At 55.0% G+C, this 18,156-nt stretch overlaps 6 protein-coding genes across 6 annotated transcripts; 5 read left to right on the plus strand and 1 right to left on the minus strand.

The window, feature by feature from the left end:
• Positions 1-425: 425 nt before the first annotated feature.
• Positions 426-1,832, plus strand: ACO1O0_006595 (alpha/beta hydrolase; the record flags this gene model as incomplete). Its single annotated transcript, XM_083195980.1, has 5 exons — positions 426-792; positions 873-980; positions 1,067-1,098; positions 1,165-1,294; positions 1,399-1,832. 5 exons carry the CDS (start codon positions 426-428, stop codon positions 1,830-1,832), a joined length of 1,071 nt encoding a protein of 356 aa, XP_083048996.1.
• Positions 1,833-2,648: 816 nt separating this feature from the next.
• ACO1O0_006596 (C40 family peptidase) lies at positions 2,649-3,695 on the plus strand (the record flags this gene model as incomplete). The annotated part of the gene is made up of 1 exon (XM_083195981.1): positions 2,649-3,695. The coding sequence occupies one exon, from the start codon at positions 2,649-2,651 to the stop codon at positions 3,693-3,695; it is 1,047 nt and encodes a 348-aa protein (XP_083048997.1).
• A 546-nt stretch (positions 3,696-4,241) lies between these two features.
• Positions 4,242-6,364, minus strand: ACO1O0_006597 (uncharacterized protein; the record flags this gene model as incomplete). The annotated part of the gene is made up of 3 exons (XM_083195982.1): positions 4,242-5,439; positions 5,503-6,022; positions 6,142-6,364. The coding sequence occupies 3 exons, from the start codon at positions 6,362-6,364 to the stop codon at positions 4,242-4,244; spliced, it is 1,941 nt and encodes a 646-aa protein (XP_083048998.1).
• A 5,223-nt stretch (positions 6,365-11,587) lies between these two features.
• ACO1O0_006598 (uncharacterized protein) lies at positions 11,588-13,429 on the plus strand (the record flags this gene model as incomplete). The annotated part of the gene is made up of 1 exon (XM_083195983.1): positions 11,588-13,429. One exon carries the CDS (start codon positions 11,588-11,590, stop codon positions 13,427-13,429), a length of 1,842 nt encoding a protein of 613 aa, XP_083048999.1.
• Positions 13,430-14,121: 692 nt separating this feature from the next.
• SNU13 (RNA binding protein SNU13) lies at positions 14,122-14,620 on the plus strand (the record flags this gene model as incomplete). Its single annotated transcript, XM_083195984.1, has 3 exons — positions 14,122-14,143; positions 14,198-14,293; positions 14,358-14,620. The coding sequence occupies 3 exons, from the start codon at positions 14,122-14,124 to the stop codon at positions 14,618-14,620; spliced, it is 381 nt and encodes a 126-aa protein (XP_083049000.1).
• Positions 14,621-16,006: 1,386 nt separating this feature from the next.
• Positions 16,007-17,785, plus strand: TRM6 (tRNA (adenine(58)-N(1))-methyltransferase non-catalytic subunit TRM6; the record flags this gene model as incomplete). The annotated part of the gene is made up of 2 exons (XM_083195985.1): positions 16,007-16,095; positions 16,147-17,785. 2 exons carry the CDS (start codon positions 16,007-16,009, stop codon positions 17,783-17,785), a joined length of 1,728 nt encoding a protein of 575 aa, XP_083049001.1.
• Positions 17,786-18,156: the final 371 nt, after the last annotated feature.

Here is an 18,156-nt window from a genome sequence, read left to right on the forward strand (position 1 = left end):
TGGTGTTTTAATATAAGAAAATATTTGGACATATTCATGCTTGTGACATGTTTGTTCTTCTCCCAGGTTTTGCTGGTATAAGTCGTAATTGAAATACATCTCCGGTATGGCTCCAGCGCATCCTCCTCGGCTTAGCCGCACCCCAGACTCCGGATCGGTTAAGCCGCACCTCTCGCACCCCTCACAAACCCTCGCACTGCCTATTCGGTTGAGCCGGAGCTCGGCATTGTCATGTCTTGCACCATTAGCCGTTGTTACACGGCCTTCTCTGTACTTAAACTCGCCGATTTGTTAATACTATCATTCACTCAATAACTCCCCCGTCGCACCCAGAAGCAGCCAGCATTCGGCCCTGTTGTTTGATCTCACCGAGTCACCACTCCAAAAGGGTTCAAGACCAGATCAACCCATATCATCACATCGCCATGGCACCAACCGCCATCGACAGCGGCAATGACGCCGTTCGCCCCGTCGAGCAGCAGCCTCTCGATGAGGTCCCCAACCCCCTGAACCCGGACTTCCTGGACCTCCTGGACCAGGACTTCATCAACTACTACAACAAGCACCTGGCGCCGATACCCAAGACGCACCTCATCAGCATCGAGGAGATGAGGGCCAACGGCCACAAGTATGCCTCGCCGTGGTGCCAGGACTTCTCGGGGGAGGACTTTGTCAAGGACATCAAGATGACGGCCGAGGACGGCCACGTCTTCACCGTGCGGTGCTACTACCCCGACGAGAAGACCTCGCCCTTTGGGGCCGGCCCGTACCCTGTGTACATCAACTTTCATGGTGAGAGCCCCTCCTTCTGCTATGTGAAAGACGTTTTGAAAAAAAAAAAAAAGAAAACTGATGAATTTGTGCGATTATAGGCGGTGGCTGGACCTTTGGTGGTCTCACCGGTGATGCAGAGATCGCCATGGCCATCCGGAATCGCGTTGGGATTCTGGTCCTGGACGTGGACTACAGGCTGTCCCCAGGTCAGCAAAGCAGCTCTCCACTTGCTTGCCGGATTGCCCCTCTGACCTTTTCTTCTTTTTTACTGTAGAACATGCATACGGAACAGGTGCCGATGATGGCTGGGCGGCCATCCAATGGGTAAGTTCAGTGACAGACGCACGGTAGCATCGGCTAGTGGGACACACAGGCTGATGACTCGAGCAGGTACACAAGAACGGCGCAGAGATCAATGCCCGCGGCGATTCCATCTCGATCGGCGGCATCTCTGCCGGAGGGCAGATCTGTGCCACACTGCAGCAGGTTGCTCGTGACGAGGGCCTGCCCCTGAAGCTAGGTCCGTTGTGAACCCGGGACCCCCCCCCCCGAGCCCCTTTCTTTTGACATGATCAACCAAGACAAGCAAGAAGAAGAAGGACTGACCAAGAAATCCAACAACAGCCATCCTCGCCGTCCCCGCGGTCATCTACGAGGGCGACCTCAAGAAGCCCTCGGACGCCGGGTTCCCCTCGTGGGTGGAGAACCAGTTCGCGCCCTGCCTCAACTGGGAGCGCTCCAAGTACTTCCAGCAGCACTACACGCCCAAGACGGAGGCCGACAGGGCCGACTTTGAGCGCCGTCCTCTCTTCCACAAGAGCCCCATCCGCGGCGACCTCGGCGGCGTTTGCGACACGTTTGTGTGCACGGCCGAGAGGGACCCCCTCCGGGACGAGGGCGAGGCGTACGCGGCCAAGCTGGCCCAGGTGGGCGTGCGCGTGTCGATGAGGCGGTACACCAACGTGCCGCACCCGTTTATGCACATGGGGCCCATCAAGAAGGCCCAGATGTACCTGGATGATATCACGTCGGAGCTGCGGAGGGTCGTTGGCGTGTAGCAATGTATTAGTGCGGCGGTGTCGAATTGAAACTGTTCAAGTAACATCATACCACCACATAATTGCTGTGATAATACGGAGTAATATTGCCCATCCCAGGATGGACCCAACCCAAGAACGATGCGCGAGTGCCGGGCGGAAAATGGGCTGCCCTGAGGCCCTGAAGCCTCAGCACGCCCGATTGCCAGACTGGGAAGCTGGGAAACTATGATCCCAGCAGCAAGGTAATGCCAAGCACCGCCCCGTCGCTATCGGGTGGTTTTTCGCACTCGTGACCGCTTCGTCCTCTAGGCTGCTCTGACCTCAGAGGCAGACGTAAAAAGAATGATTGTTCAGCAGCAAACTCGGCATTGTCAATCCGGGCGAGCCCCCTCCCCCGGGAGGCCACTGGGACGGCCGGAATAGACGGCATGGAAGAGGGAGGTAACACTGATAAGACTCGTAAGAGGCTCCCAACGAGGCCATCGGCTTTTCCGATGCCGCGGATGACGGACCCACCAGACCGACATGTCGGTGTTTCCCCCGCTCGACGAGGTCGAGAATCGCCATGATCCACATCCCACATGGGGTCATTGGGTCTTGTTATCAGCAAACATGGGCCAGCGCTGACATATGCAGCATCGCACCCATGCACGAGTACGTAGCAGCAGCAGTAGCAGTGGCAGTAGTTCCATGTAATACACCACTCGCGAAACAGGTATATATGCAGGGACGGGATCGTCCATCCCCTCACCCACCTCGCAGCAACCCCCATTGTCTCACAACCTGCCTATTGTCCCGAGACATTACTGAGACATAGACATACATACACCCACCATGGCAGTCCGTAGCCTGCTGACGGCGTTCATCGCCTTCACCTCCCTCCAAGCCGCCAGCGGCCTCCCGTCCCGCGCCCCCCGCGGCGACGACGAGTACCAGGTCGGCTACATCAACGTGTCCGTCTCCACGCTCTGGACCAACTCGGGCAAGCCCCGCCCCGTCGATGCCCCCGCCATCAGCAGCCCCGTGGACATCCAGGGCTGGCTCGACTCCATGACGGTCGACGAGTTCCGCGACCTCACCGACCACTCGCGCACCCAGACCCAGGCCCTGTACGGCGCCCGCGTCTACATCCTCGAGACGGGAGACGACGGCTGGTACAAGGTCGCCGTCCCCGGCCAGGCCAACCCGGACGTCGAGCTGGGCTACCCGGGCTGGGTGCCCTCGTCCCAGGTCCAGACCGACAAGATCGCCTCCTTCGCCCACCAGGTCGAGCATAGGCCCATCGTCCAGGTCACGGGCGGCAACACCGTGCCCCTGTACAGCAACCGCGGCCTGACCAAGCCCATCATGGACGTCGCCTTCAACACCCGCCTGCCCCTCTCCGGCCACCCGGGCAAGGGCAAGAAGGCCGTCGAGGTCGCCGTCCCCGGGGGCGTCGCCTACCTGGCCGCCTCCGACGTGTCCATCTACGGCACCGTCGACGACATCCCCCGCCCCCAGGGCAAGGACCTCGTCGAGACGGGCAAGCTCTTCATCGGCCGCCCCTACCTCTGGGGCGGCACCTCGGGCTTCGCCTACGACTGCTCCGGCTTCACCCACAGCATGCACCTGTCGCACGGGCTCACCATCCCCCGCGACGCCGGCCCGCAGGCCTTCATGGAGGGCTACGGAAACGTCCCCGTGGAGCAGGCCGACCTGGTGCCCGGCGACCTCATGTTCTACGCCAACAACGTCACCAACGCCGAGTCCATCTACCACGTGGCCATGTACGCCGGCGACGGCGAGATGCTCGAGGCCTACTCGGCGGGAGTGGCCATCCGGCTGACCGAGGCGCGCTTCGGGGAGAACTACTGGGGCGCTGTTCGGTTCATCCATGAGTAAGGGGATGGGGTCGGTACTGAGTTGGAAATAGTAGTCAGAACTTGCCCAGTTGAATCGAAGACTTGTACATTTGCTGTTTGTTTGTCCTGTGTGTATTGGTGAGCAGTGTGGAAAGGGGGCGTCGAGGGTCGTCGTCCTTGGGCGCTCCAATACTCATGGCACGCGCCAGCCAGCCCACCCCCAGACAACCATCCCTTTCTCCGGCATCGCAATTTTGGAGCCAATTCCATATCCCGTGGATTTCCCCAGATTTTCTACTGACAAAGTCCTGTGCATAGTGTGAGAGGACCAGGCACCGAGAGACATCCCAAGGCAAGAGCCGGCAATTTGGGTAAGGAATGACTTTTATTTTCTTTTTGTCCAGTGCAGAATAAACGATCGTGAGGCGTGGTCTATCTTTACCGACTATGGTCCCCCCTCCCCCCAAAAAAAAAACACGGCTGTCTGTCCCTGCCGTATAACACGGGCATACATCTACCTGTGCAGAGCACTATTCACCCCGAAGCGAGGAGGAAAAGCGAGAGCCCGTCGGCAGGGGCGAGGCGCTTACCAACCATGGTGGCCATGGCGGTGGTGGCCGTGATGGTGGCCGTGATGATGGCCGTGATGGTGACCATGGCGGTGATGGCCATGATGGTGGTGAGGGCGGTGGTGGTGCCTCTCCCAGTGGCAGTGGTCGTGGCCGTCCCTGACGCAGACGAGGACCCAGACGGCGATGAAGTAGTCGCCGCGGCAGTGCTCCCTCTTGACCACCTCGAGCTCAAAGTCGTCGCGGTGGTGGCGGTTGTGGAAGCGGTGCGGGTACGAGTCGGTCCGGCAGATGCTGGGGTGCTCGATGGTGGCCGTGTCAAAGTCACGGTGACCGCCATCGCACTCGACGAAAGCAGCAGCCTCGGCAACGACAAAGCGAGTGTCATGGACCTTGATCCTGATGACGATGACGATGCGGTGGCCGCGCTTATCGATCCTGATCTGGAAGAAGCCGAACTCGCGGTGGCGGTGGGTGATGGGGCCCTTGACCGAGACCTCGAGGTCGCTGCGGGGGAAGCGGTGGAAGATACCCTCGTCACGGCCGCATCCGCGGAAGCCGTGGCGGGAGAGCTCGCTGAGGTGGTGGCCCCTGTGGCCGTGGCCGAAGGCCTTGACGAAGGCGCCGGAGCACTCAAAGTCGTGGTGGTGACGGAAGCTGCGGGGGTAGTGGGGGTGGTGAGGCTTCCGGAAGCACTTCTTGCTGGGGCAGTGGCCGCAGTGGTGGTGCTGCTCGGGCTCGCGGTGCTCGACCTCGTGGTGCTGCTGCTGCTGCTCGTACTTGCCGGGCCACCAGAGACCATCATCGTGACCATGCTTGTGGCACTTGTGGCAGGGGTGCTCGGGCTTGTGGCACTCGTGATGGGGCTTGTGGCACTGGTGATGGCAGTGCTTGTGGCAGTGGTCGTGGTGGTGACCGTGGTGGTGGTCATGGCCGTGGTGGTGCTTGTGAGCGTGGTCATGGTCATGCTTGTGCTTATGGCAGTGCTCGTGGTTGTGCTTGTGGCAGTGCTCGTGGTTATGCTTGTGGCAGTGCTCGTGGTCGTGGCAGTGGGCGTGCTCATGCTGATGACCATGGTGGTGGCCGTGGTCGTGATGGTGCCTGTGGCAGCAGTGGTGGTGAGGCTTCGCATGGCAATCATGGTGGAAGCAGTGCTCCTTGTGCTGGTGGTCCTTGTGGAACTGGCAGTCCTTCTGGAACTCCTGGTGCTTGCACCTGGTGGGGGGTGTCAGACCATGGGGATTACTTCATCATTTTTTGCTTCACGGGTTGACTTACTCGGTGCAGGAGAAGCCGAGGGAGAAGGCATCCTCCTCGTGGTGACCGAAGTTGTTGGTCCAGTCCTGGTCGAGGCTGCGAAGGTGGTGGCCGTGGTGCTTGTGGCCGTGATGACCGTGGTGGTGACCATGGTGATGACCATGGTGATGACCGTGATGGTGACCATGGTGGCCGTGATGGCCGATCCTCCTGTGGTGGGCACGGTTGAAGAGCTCGCAACGCTCCTCGCGGATCTTGATGACAGTCCTGATCTTGATGTGGAAAATGAGAGACTCGTGATGCTTGTTGGGGCAGATGCCGTGGCGTCCACCATGGATGATATCGCGGAAGGGAATGTGGCAGCGGGTGTGGCCGTGGTGGCCGTGGTGGCAGTGGCCACGGTGCGAACCGAAGCGGTGGTTGTCGTCGAAGCGGTTCTGGCCGTGGGAAAGGAAGATCTCGACCTCCTCGAAGATGAACTCCTCACGCTTCTCATGGCGAGAGAAGTCGAAGACGAAATCCTCCTCCGCAAAGTCGAAGTCTACGCGACCCCAAGAATCATGGGGTTTGCAGTGGTGGCTGCCCCTGCAAAGGTCCCAATGACGGCCGCCGTGGTGACCCGAGCCGGGGAAATGAATGGAGCTGTGGTCAGGGAAGAACTCGCCGCGGTGGTGCCTGTTGCAGCCACGGAGCTGTCCACAGCGGTGGCTCTCGTGGAGGCGGTGGTGGCTATGGTGGCCATGGCGGTGGTGACCGTGGTGGTGACCATGGTGGATGCCGTGATGGTGGCCGTGGTGGTGGCCGTGGTGGTGTCCATGATGTCCGTGGTGTCCATGATGGTGTCCGTGGTGTCCATCATGATGTCCGTGATGGTGTCCATCATGATGTCCGTGGTGTCCAAGAGACTCAACGGCAGTCGTGTCCAACGACGCCAGGGCTCCGGCCACAAAGGCGGAGATGAGGCCGAAGCGCATGGCTGCTGGCTTTGGTCTTCAAGAAAGGGTACAACGATAGAAGTCTCTGAACGAGAGGCAAGTCAAAGAGCGGGTAAAGGTCCTGGACAAGCGTGGTGATCTCTTCCCCCATCCGGCACAGAGCGAGTGAGCGATTCTTATATAGACACCGGATCAAATACACATTTTGCAGTTGAGGCCCAGTCAAATATGGCTGAAACTACCCAAGGTTACTTGAGGCGTGTGGATTAGGTGGATCGAGAATCTCAACAAGGTCCTCGTCAGGAAGAACAATGGACATGGGAAGTCATGATGCCCTTCCTCCTCGCCTTTGCGGTACTTGAGGGTTTCCACACACCTGGTAGACATACTTCCTCTGTATCATCTGGGCACGAGACAGCGAACCGGAACGCTGACAACGGAAGTTGTTGGGTTTAGAGAGGTGGTGTGGGGCCAGACAAACTCAATTGCAACAGGAAGCTACCTAGCTTAGCTTGTAGCTTTCACTTAGCCATAAGCAAGGTCAACTATACCCTGATGGTAGTTCCAGGGGTGGTTATTCGTCATGGTGATGCTGGTGGTGCTTCCAGTGGTGTTTGTCGTAGTGTTCATGATAGTGTTCCTGATAGTGGTTCCCATAGTGGTTCTGATAGTCTTGTCAGTCCTGAGCTCGAGTCGTAGCAGTAGAGCTTCCGAAGCTATCCTATTCGAGAAGCTTCAAATAAGCTGATATAAGGCGTAGGTTAGAGTTCAACATTAAACGTCTCAAAGTGGGACGGGCAACCAACCGCATGCCCCGCGGCATCTTTTCTTACACGAGGCCTGATCAAAACTCCAAGCTTGGTCTCGTATATTGCCTTGTCCGACATGGCATGGATGCCATCTTGGTGGGTCGTCCAGAACTTCGAACGGGCGTATGCATCTACTATCGATTCGTCCCACATGATGTCACTTAGTTGCAAGCAACTAGAGGTGTCACTGGCGTCAACGACTGTCGGAGCAAGGTTTGCCCCGCTCTGGCTCTGGGCCTCCCCCCAAAAAATATAGTCAGGTCATGTCTCGGCGCCGGTGAGGAAGAACATGGATGGGGCGCTTGAGGGGTCCCAAGCTCTCGTTGCGCCTACCAGCCAAGCCGTTTCTGTAAAAGCCAAACTCATTTGATGTCAGCGGACGTGGCCGCAGCCTGCCTAGACTGCCAGCCCGTGGCGTTCGGGGCTCGATTCAGCCACGGCCAGCCGGGTCCAAGAGGCACGTTTGACTATAGCCACTCAGCGCCAAAGACATACAACGAGGAGAGGAAACCCGTTCTAATTGAAGCTCCAACCGAAATGGGCATCTCAATTGGCGATATCGTTGAGTGTTACGCGTACCATGGCTATCGTCGGATGGCTGAGCCGCATCAAAAGCGGCCTTCCCACCACGAGTCCACGACTCGCAAGTATTTGGTTATCCTGGCGCGCCTTGGGTTAGGTTGTGGCGGGTTGTTTGCTCAACTGTCTAAGCTTTGTTCTCGAACAATGAGACGGGCTAGACCAGACGCGCTATACTGAGCCCGCAGGTCGTAGCTAACGATTCGTTGCCTGGCACCGTCTCGTAGAACGTGACCGTGGATCAGGAACACAAGCCTAGGGAAGCTTCGCCGACGGCCCAAGGCCAACAAGAAAATGAATCCCCACGTGTCCGACGCGGAATCGAGCCAGGGTCTATCCACCAAGGCCGTGTAAGGCATTGAGGCATTGAGAGTCGCGATGGCCAACCAGGTTCCAAGTTCGGCGTAGGGTACGAAGTGGGGGGAGTGCGGCCCGGCCCGTCGAGACTAGGGAGAATGGACAAACAGGGCATCGCTGCCGCCGTGCGAGAGAGTGAGGCCTTGGTATCCAGCCGAATATTTTATTTCGATGCGATGGAGGCCAGGTTGTGGGAGCCCAAGGTAATCCGTGAGCCCTAAGCCCTGAACTCCGTGTGAAAACTCTGTCGACTTTGAGATTCTAGGGAAGCCAGCACCTTCATGCCAAAGACGGGAGTTGCGAGCAACCATTCGTACCTACCCCCTAATACCCCACCCCCACTTGCCTCATTCCCATTCCGCCTCCCATACGAAAATATAGTGGCACAAAAGTGACAAAACTACAAATGATTAATTGTTTTTACTGATTTTCCCTGCATGAGTCTCTAAGTAGCAGAAGTGGTTCATGCTGTGGTCGGTCCAGCTGCGAGAGTCGCAGCATGTAGCCACTAGCGAGGCAAGTATGTCCAACCTGCCGTCGGGACGCGAAAGACACTTCAGCCTTATATTGCCAGGGAGTATAAGAAGAGTATATATATGAAGAGCCTCCTCTCCACTGGTTTGATACTTCCCGCTGCCGCCATAACGTTCCCTTGGCTGGCAGCCTCGGCAGAGTCCGCACTCGATGCTCAGGGCGTGAAATTACTGCTATTTGGCCTGATGACCAGACTCTCTCTACAAGTGAATTCACTTGTTGACCTGAGCTTTTACTTTAACGTTCTAGTTGTATATTTTGTATTCCAGAATGCGATGTTGCACTCTGGGCCACTGAGTTTGGTGGCATCCCAAACCCATGCATACCTTCCTATTGCTGATATTGAGTTGGGAGAGGGCAGAGACACATACAACCAACAACCCACAACACAACAGAGGGTACAGACGCTTACACGCAAGAATCAAAAGAAGCTGTTCAGAATACTCAGTAAGACAGAATGTTGATTAAATTGGCGATATCGATCATGATGAATGATTCTAATGACTACGCTAGCTATGAGAGGTGTTAAATCCTTCTAATGGCCCCTAGCTATGTCAGAGGCGTATACCGCGTACACCGGTTCTCCGCCTAGCACCCACAGCACGCACCACAGAAGATCCAACTTTGCCATAAGTTATTAGCTATAAAGAACGAGAAGAACCTGATATTCTGTGGAAACTAGCTACCTCTTTATACTACACAGATGGCCAGTTTTTATCGTTCGACCACCAGACCCCCCTACACTTCAATAGCCACGATAAGCGCCATAGGAAAAGAGAGGCCGAAGACCCTGCCACACTCGTAGGCTATTATATGTAGACCTAACCTTCTCAAAGGGTCAAACCATACAAGCTACCCATATAACCCCAGCAGCATGATGTAGAGATATGTCCCATTTGTAGAGATGATAATCCCTTCATATTCAACAAATTTTGGGCGATCCAACGCTATGTTAAGCCTGTTCCTCTACGAGGATGTAACTAGCTACGCTGCTACTCAGTCATCGACGCAAACGATAGTCTAGATTTCCAGAATTTTAGGCTACAAAATGGCTAGAATTTTGTCACGGGTCAGCACCCCAAGGCTAGAAGACCTCCGAGTGTTAACCCACGACAGCCAGTGTGTCCGGTCAGGGCAGCTCAGCATGTGACAGAGCGAGGATCATGTTGAAGATGACGAGCCGGGATATCAGGTTATAACCACATAGTGCCTTGGCTCACATAGTGCCTTGGCTCACATAGTGCCTTGGCTCACATAGTATCTTGGCTTACATCGGAAGCACAGCAGGTTGCAGGGATAGGCTGCCAAGAAGGCGATTTGAGGCCATTTTAATCGAGCTCCCTGGATGCTTGTTAATTTACGCTGCCGCGAACAACCATATCCCTACTCCATATAACCCAATAGTAGAGAGGCGTCTATAAGTCCCTCTTCGCGCAAGGAGGAGGGAGGACAGAGGAGGGAGGGGATTATCAAAAGCTGTTCATCGGCGTATATTTAACTTTGGCGCGCCTTTTACCATCCTCACTCCTCTCCCGTACTACATAAACTAGGGCCTAGTAGTACATCCCATGTACGGATACCTGCAGCGCTTAGTACTAGTAGTAGTAGTAGTCCTTCCCGTCCCCCAGATACTCCTACCCCACTTCCCGTGCATCCCATGTAACGGCAGAAATGCTCCGTAAACGGAATGCACAACTAGCTCGACAGACTCGTTGCACCCATTCAATCCTGCACACAACGGCCTCATATCTCTAGACGGACTACAGCCCCCACGAGTCGTTTACATAACAGATTTCCAATCTTCTCGATAATGGTGGCATCTGGTGGTGTTGATGCCATACGCTGGGCATGAGTGTGTTGGTCAAGGTGCTTGGGTCCCTGAGGCTACATACTAGGAGAGAGAGTGTGTGTTGGCTCACATGTTGCATAACCTGAAATGCTTTTATCATATGAGTACAAGGGCGGATAGACACCTCAGCAACCTCTGAAATTTCCCAGCGTGGCATGCTCGTACTGTATTTTCTCGGGTGACCGAGGTGCTGGGCGCTTGAGATTCGCTGGCTCCCGTCTTCGAGCCAACAAGACAGCGAACGCTGTATGAGTGCGGATAGACAGCCAACAAGGCGAAAAAGCCAAGCTGACCAACACGGATTGATTGTAAGTTACCCCAGTGCGAGGACCCGTGCGTACCCCTGTGCTTGTGAAGCTGCGGTTGAGGGCCTAGAGCCCATGCCACATATATGTAGCACCAGCCCTATGCTTGCGTCAAGTGTGAGTGGGATCAGGGATTACCCCAGCATGCGGAACCACATAGATAGCTCACACGTAGCTTGAATACATTTTAGTTGAAGCATTCCGCGATAGTTGACGACGTCGCAACTGATGATGCCCAAGTGGGTAAATCTTGAGACCCCGTCGAGCTCCACTGCTCCCGACAAGCCAACAAAGATGATCATGGTGAGGGGTTCAGCACAGACAATGCATGTTGGCCCCGGAGGTCGGCTGTGTTCTCGAGTCAATAAGTGCACAGTGTTCTTGGTGTTCCGAAGTCCGCAGGGCAAACAAACAGCTGCGCGCAGCTGGGCCCAACACTCGCAGCTGTCGGATCAGTTCCACCATCGCCTCAGTCACTGGGCAGGAAGAGAACAGCAGGATGATGTCCGAGTGCCCACCCCATCCAACAGTGAATAGAGCGGTCAACAGGTTGTCTAGTCTTAGTCGCCAGCATGCTCCTCTTGCCTCTTCTCTCCGACTTTGTAGTCTGCAACCCCGGCATTGCTGTCTTCCCCCTCAACATTACAGTCTACAGCCTCTCATATCATTGACCTTCTTGACTCTCCTTTTTCCACAACACGCCTCCAAAGCCTTGCCTTGCGCACGTCCCCGAGAACAATGAAGGTCGCCGTCATCGGTGGAGGGGCTTCCGGCCTTGTAACCCTCAAGTTCCTTCTCCATGCCCACGAATACTTCCCGATCCCCCCCGTCGAGGCTCGTCTCTTCGAAGCCGATGGTGACATAGGTGGCACCTTTGTCCAACGCATCTATGAAGACGCCGAACTGGTCTCGTCCAAGTACCTGACTGCCTTTTCCGACTTTCGACTTCCGCGGGATGCCCCCGACTTTATCACTCCGGGGGCATATGTCCAGTATCTCAGGGATTATGCCACCAAATTCAACCTCTGGGATGCTATCAACCTCAACGCGACCGTTCAAAAAGTGAATCGAGACTCGACGACTGGCGGGCACATTGTCGAATTTCTCAAGACCGAGAGCGAGGTGGAGAGATGGGCCTGCGACGCCATCGCTGTCTGTTCCGGCCTCAACGTCACCCCACGAATTCCACAGATCAGAGGGTTAGACAGAATCCCTACAGTCTTTCATTCGTCGCAGGTCAAAACGCGCGAGCAGTTCGGACAAGATACCAACGTCGTGGTTCTCGGCGCGGGTGAGACGTCCATGGACATGGCCCATCTGGCAGTGACATCACCTACCAAGTCCGTCACCATCTGCCACCGAGGCGGATTTTTCTGCGGCCCCAAGATCGTCCCCATTCCCCGAGGGACGGAACAAGAAGCACGATCCAATAAGCCCGTCGATACGTGCATTGCCAGCTTGTTTGACACGGCCTATGTCCACCCTGCGCTACAGCGAGGTCCTTTGCTTTGGCTTGCCTATGACCAGTGGATCAAGAACTCGCAAACTCTCATCTCTGGCACCGAGGAGGGCCCTGATCAGTGGGTTGGGCACATGGGAAAGGAGCGCAAGCACGCCGATGCCATCTTCTTCTGCAAGTCCGACCGAGCTCTCCCATACATCTCGGCTGGCCATCGGTCCAAGTCCTGGTGGAACAGAATGCGCGCCTCCATGTTCAACGTCTACATCAAGGAAACTAACGGCCGCAAAATCGATGTCATGTCCTGGCCGCAGGAGGTCGACGATGAAGGCTGCATGACGCTGAAAGACGAGACAGGAAGCCCCCCGAGACGTATCAAGCCTGACGTTGTCGTTCTAGCGACCGGTTATGAAACCAAGTTCCCCTTCCTTGGGGATGGCTACCCAGCCCTGGCCGACACAGATGTCCGATGTGTCTACCAGAGCGGAAGTGTCGATGTCAGCTTCATCGGTTTCGTCCGACCTAGCCTCGGTGGCATTCCTCCTCTCGCGGAGCTCCAAGCTCAGTTCTGGGTCCTTCGCCTGCTGCAGAGCCAGTTCCCATCCCAGGTCCCTCTAACTCCTAACAAGAATTCTCTCGAGCCATATGAGATGGACTGGAAGCTCCACGCCCGTGCGGGCTACGACCTCTTTTCCGCAAAGCGCGGCGTCGACCACGAGAGCTACGCCTACCAGCTGGCGCTCGACATGGGCTCTGCTCCGACCATCTCGTTCGTCGCCTCCAAAGGCTTGAAGGTGCTGTACACGTGGGCCATGGGGTCCAACTTCAACCCCAAGTTCCGCCTCGTGGGGCCGTGGAAGTGGGAGGATGGGGCTGCCGAAATCATGGCTACCGAGCTGTTTGACGTGGTGAAGAGGCCTGGCGGATGCTTCTACATCGTCACCTACACCATCGTGCCGTTCTTCGTGTTTGGGGCCATGAGCTTGACCCTTTACGCGTTCTCGGGTCTTGCAAGAGCGTTCAAAGGCTTGTCAAAGGCTCTTTTGGAGCCACTGCGAGCGGCCAAGATCAACGGCAAGCGGCAGACGAAGCTAGATGAGACTGATTCGGTCGAATGTTAAATAGTGTGGAAGGGGGCCTTTTACGTCCAAGTCGCAAGAGCATGAACGTTCGGCAGTGTTGGGTGTAGAGTCGACAGGCGCACGGTGGGGCTTCACTGCACACACTTAAGTAACTTCCACTACGAATGTACTCCGTAGATAGGTACATAATCCCTGTGATGAGGCGGACGATCAATGTGGAACGAATGTGTGTGGATAGATATAGATGTGTGTGTATGTGTGTGATCTGCATCCTACCCACAGAGGCTATCTAGCGTGGTGGGGCGAAAAGCTGTGGGTGTCCCAAGCACCTCCTTACAACCCCAAACCAGGTTCATGCACAGAGCACACTGACAACTCAATTTCTATGTACTATTACCACCAAAAACCCTACTTGGGGCCCTGTTCCCTATTTACAGACCTAGCAAATGGTCATTGACTCTCAGGAAGTAGTGACTGTGCAAATGGATTGTCACATGCACTTATCGATAGGACCCCTACCATTACCTAGCCAATGAGATCTCACGTCAAAGACCCTCCCGTATACGTTACTTATGTGATTATGTAAGCCCCACTTCGATGAAATAGTACTAGTACTCAACAGTATGAGTTTGCGAGACCGGAAAGATTTTCCCTACCACATCCATCCTTCACACAACCCGACCTTCAGCAAGGCAGTGAACTCGTCCCAGAGCGAGCCTCTCAACATCACAATGTCGTCCGCAGACTCCGCAGGTATATTTCCATTCTGCAGCCCTGTTTCTAAGGTCAAACTAACCTTCTCTTTAGCCTGGCCTTTGGCCGATGCAGCCTTGACCCAGGAGCTGCTCGATCTGATGCAGAACGCAAAGCACCTCGGTCAAGCCAAGAAGGGTGCCAATGAAGGTTTGTCTAGCTCCTCAACAGATCTAACTACGGCGACGATGCTAACGTGTCGTTCTCAATTCAGTCACCAAGGCCCTGAACCGCGGCGTTTGCGAAATTGCGGTGCTCGCCGCCGACACCACTCCCCTCGCCATCCTTCTGCATCTGCCTCTTTTGTGCGAGGATAAGAACACGCCGTACGTGTTTGTGCCGAGCAAGATGCATCTTGGAAGAGCTTGCGGCGTCACTCGCCCAGTGATCGCTGCTTGCATCACTGCCAATGAAGGCAGTGAGTTGGCTGGGTCCATCAGGGCTATGCGCGACAAGGTGGAACGGCTGGCCATTTAATTATGGGATCGAGTCCGTACATGTGTGAGTTGCTAGGATAAATGAAAGATTTTGTCCCATAGACCCCAGACTAGTAATATCACAGGCTGCTTCCAGGCTAGACTCTATTTTCATCCGTGTTTATATTATAATGCTTTCCAGCCGCGCTCCTTTCACCCGTGTTTACGTCACATTACACCCCACTAGATATCACAATCGACTCCAAAGTAGCATCACCACAGGTTGGTTCGAGACTCAACCCTCCTTCCGTCCTTATTCAAATCACAATGCACCCTGGATATCATACTCTTAATAGTATAGATACAAGAAAACTCTAGTTAACAAGAGTTATCTATTTCACTATTGCCACATTTTGGCCCATTTTACACATTTTGCCCATTTTACACATTTTGCCCATTTTACACATTTTGCCCATTTTTCTTGACCTGTTCTTCTGACGAACGAATTTACATGAATTTACCTGCATAATTATGAGCGGCCTTCGTTTATATTTCCAACAAAAAAAAACTCACGCATATGCAGTGTATATATATAGTTCAACGCGTAATACGCGATCTAACCTACAAGACCACGTGGAAAGGTTAATAGTACCCCCACAGAAAACAAGGTTGTCCAAAATGCCCCAAGAGATTCAATCGACAAACTTTTGCGACTCTTGTGATTGCGCTGAGAGCTTCAACATGCAGGGATATACGACATTCTACTACCTCTCAGCGACACTAAGGGCGAGTCGAGTATGGAGCGCGTTCTTCGGAGATCATGACATCAGAAGTCATGCCAACGTTGCTGAACTAAGCTACATGCTCTTTCCAAAGAAAGGTAAATGGGAAGATGCACAGAAGCAGAACCTGGTGTTTCTATGTTGATAGATCTATTTGGGGTTCTAATGACGGACGGCTCATATATTGCAGCCTGTGACCTCCGACTATTTTGAGACAACGTAACTCCCAGGCATTACATTTAACTCAAAGTTTACCTACTTTATGCTTGTCGTATAGTATTGGTAATTTATTCCAGCGCCATGTACGGAGTAGTGCAAGCCTTTTTAGAGTTAAGGTCCTTATATGAGTACTCCTACTGGAACTTGTATACTCTCATATTAATACACCTGATATGGTACTTACGTGCTACGTACTACTTTAGGTAAGGTACGTACTACTAAGCTATGCACCCGATACTTGTTTCGGAAGTTGATTCTTCTCCGAATAGGGCTTAGCTCTGCGAGCAACGTTCCTCGGTGGGTAGGCGCGGTGGCGGAACTAGACTGCGGGGCTCACCGAGGTGAGGATAATTTTTGGGCTCGGTGTCCCAGTGTACGAGGAAATCTGGATGGAAAAGTCAAGCGACACAAAACAACAACTATGCGCATCTGCCCCCGTCATTGAAATGCCCAGGGACAAGGTCAGGCCCAATGGCTGGGTAGCTCTCAAACTCCCCAATGACAATCTCAAAATCCTCCAAATCACTCCCAACACGTGGGTATCTCCCTCGTCGCCCCCGCCAATATCCCACTGACACGCCTCAAGCACCATCTCGCTCGGGAAATACGGCTCCTTTCCCAGTAACCTCATCATAGAACGCCCCTACCACTTGACGTACGAAGTTCAAGACAAGTGCAACGGCGAGGACTTTTCCCGCCTGCGCGTTGTCCCGGCCACCGAGCTCAATGAAGACGCCCTGGCAGACACGAGCGCCGACACAACGGCTGCCGACGATGCCGAGAACGACGATGTCATAGTCCCCGCGGACGGTGACGAGCTAACACTCGTCGACGAGACTAGCGGTCGAGTCATCGCGCGCTCACATCGGGAGATCCTCGACGACTCTGCCCGCCAGACCCTCACCCCGGCCGAGATCGAGGAGCTCAAGAAGAAGGGTTCCTCGGCTGGCAAGGAGCTCATTGCAAAACTCCTTCTCTCTCACACCGCTATCGACGAGAAGACAACATTCTCGCTGGCGAAGTACAAGCTCCTCAAGACCAAGAAATACATTCGACGATTCACGGTGCTGCCCCTCGACGTGCCTCTTTTGGGGTACTGGATGCTGGAGGATAAAGATGCCGCCAAGATACTAGAGATGCGGCAGGAGGCTCTGGCCCTAGTAGGATGCTGGGCGGATGTGCATTTCGCAGCACCGCCGCTGGAGGGCGCCGAGGGGCCTCCCGGAGGACGATGGCTAGTTGTTGATGATACCGGAGGGCTACTGACGGCCGCCCTTGCCGAACGAATGGGGATTCTGTACGACGAACCCGAAGAGACGACAGAAGATCAGCTCGCTGATACCGAAATGGGACAAGCAAACACCAGCGAGCAACATGCCCCTGGAGACGACAAAGGAGATCCAAATGGCGACAGCACCGCCGTGGCTCAAGCCAAGCCAAAGAAGCGACGGCGGGACGATATGGAAATCCCCTACTCCTCAAATAACACCATCACAGTCGTACATCACAACAACCAACCAAATCTCTTCATCCTACGTTACTTTGATTTTGATAGCGCTGAGGTCAACCCCACTCCGCCTTATCATACTCTCTACAAGAATCTTATGACCCTCTCTTGGCTTCAACTTGTGAGCCCGGAGGATGACCCGGCCTACACAGACGTGCCTCCTGAGGTAGATGCCGAAACTCTGGCCTCGTGGAAGACTAACCAGCGTGGCAACTACCACCGGAAACGTCGGCGCTGGGCTCGGACGCGCCACATTGTCGACACCACCCGCGCGGGCAACATGTCCGGACTCGCCGTGGCGAGCACCATGGACCCGATCTCCATCCTCCGACACGCCCTCCCGCTGCTAGCCGGCGGCGCCCCGATCGCCATCTACTCGCAGAACATCGAACCCCTGGCGCAGCTGGCCGACTGCTTCAGCGTGGCCCGCCGCTCCGCGTGGGTTACGACCCCGCCGGCGGAAGTGGTCGGCAAGACGGCAGCCGAGCTGGAGCACTGGGAGGGCAACGACGAGTTTCCCATCAACCCGACGCTAGTCCTTGGCGCGAGCATCCAGACGAGTCGGGCGAGGCGGTGGCAGGTGCTGCCGAAACGGACGCATCCGCTCATGACGGAGAGGGGCGGCGCCGAGGGCTACGTATTCACGGGCTGGAAGGCTGTTCCGGTAGAAGGTAGAATTGAGGCGCGAGGTAAATTCAGGAGAAAGAAGGCACCATAGGCTTTGGCGAAGCTAATCTTACTGTATAAACCGGCTTATCTGGGGTGTAGCGCTCGAGTATATCTTTAACCTGTGGGTAGAGCGCCCTCCACGTGGTATAGTTTAAATACCGTATCCCAGGTGATACTGTCCTGGATTTAACCTCATATCCTTGATGGGGTTGATAGGGGGGGTAAGGTACCAGGGGTTTTCTATTAGAGCTCCACGAGGCTTTCTCCAAGCCGAGTCCCTTAACCTAGGCTAGACTCATGATTCCCCAGAGCAATACAAAGTATACCCTTTTGGAACGAATTTTAGATAATTTCTCCTCAAACGCAATCGCCAAATATCGTTGCTCTGATCACAGCGGCTGTCTATGCATGTCGGTGGAT

This window comes from Amphichorda felina (assembly GCF_050947745.1).
Source record: "Amphichorda felina strain 45539 chromosome Unknown scaffold_6, whole genome shotgun sequence".
Classification (NCBI taxonomy): domain Eukaryota; kingdom Fungi; phylum Ascomycota; class Sordariomycetes; order Hypocreales; family Bionectriaceae; genus Amphichorda; species Amphichorda felina.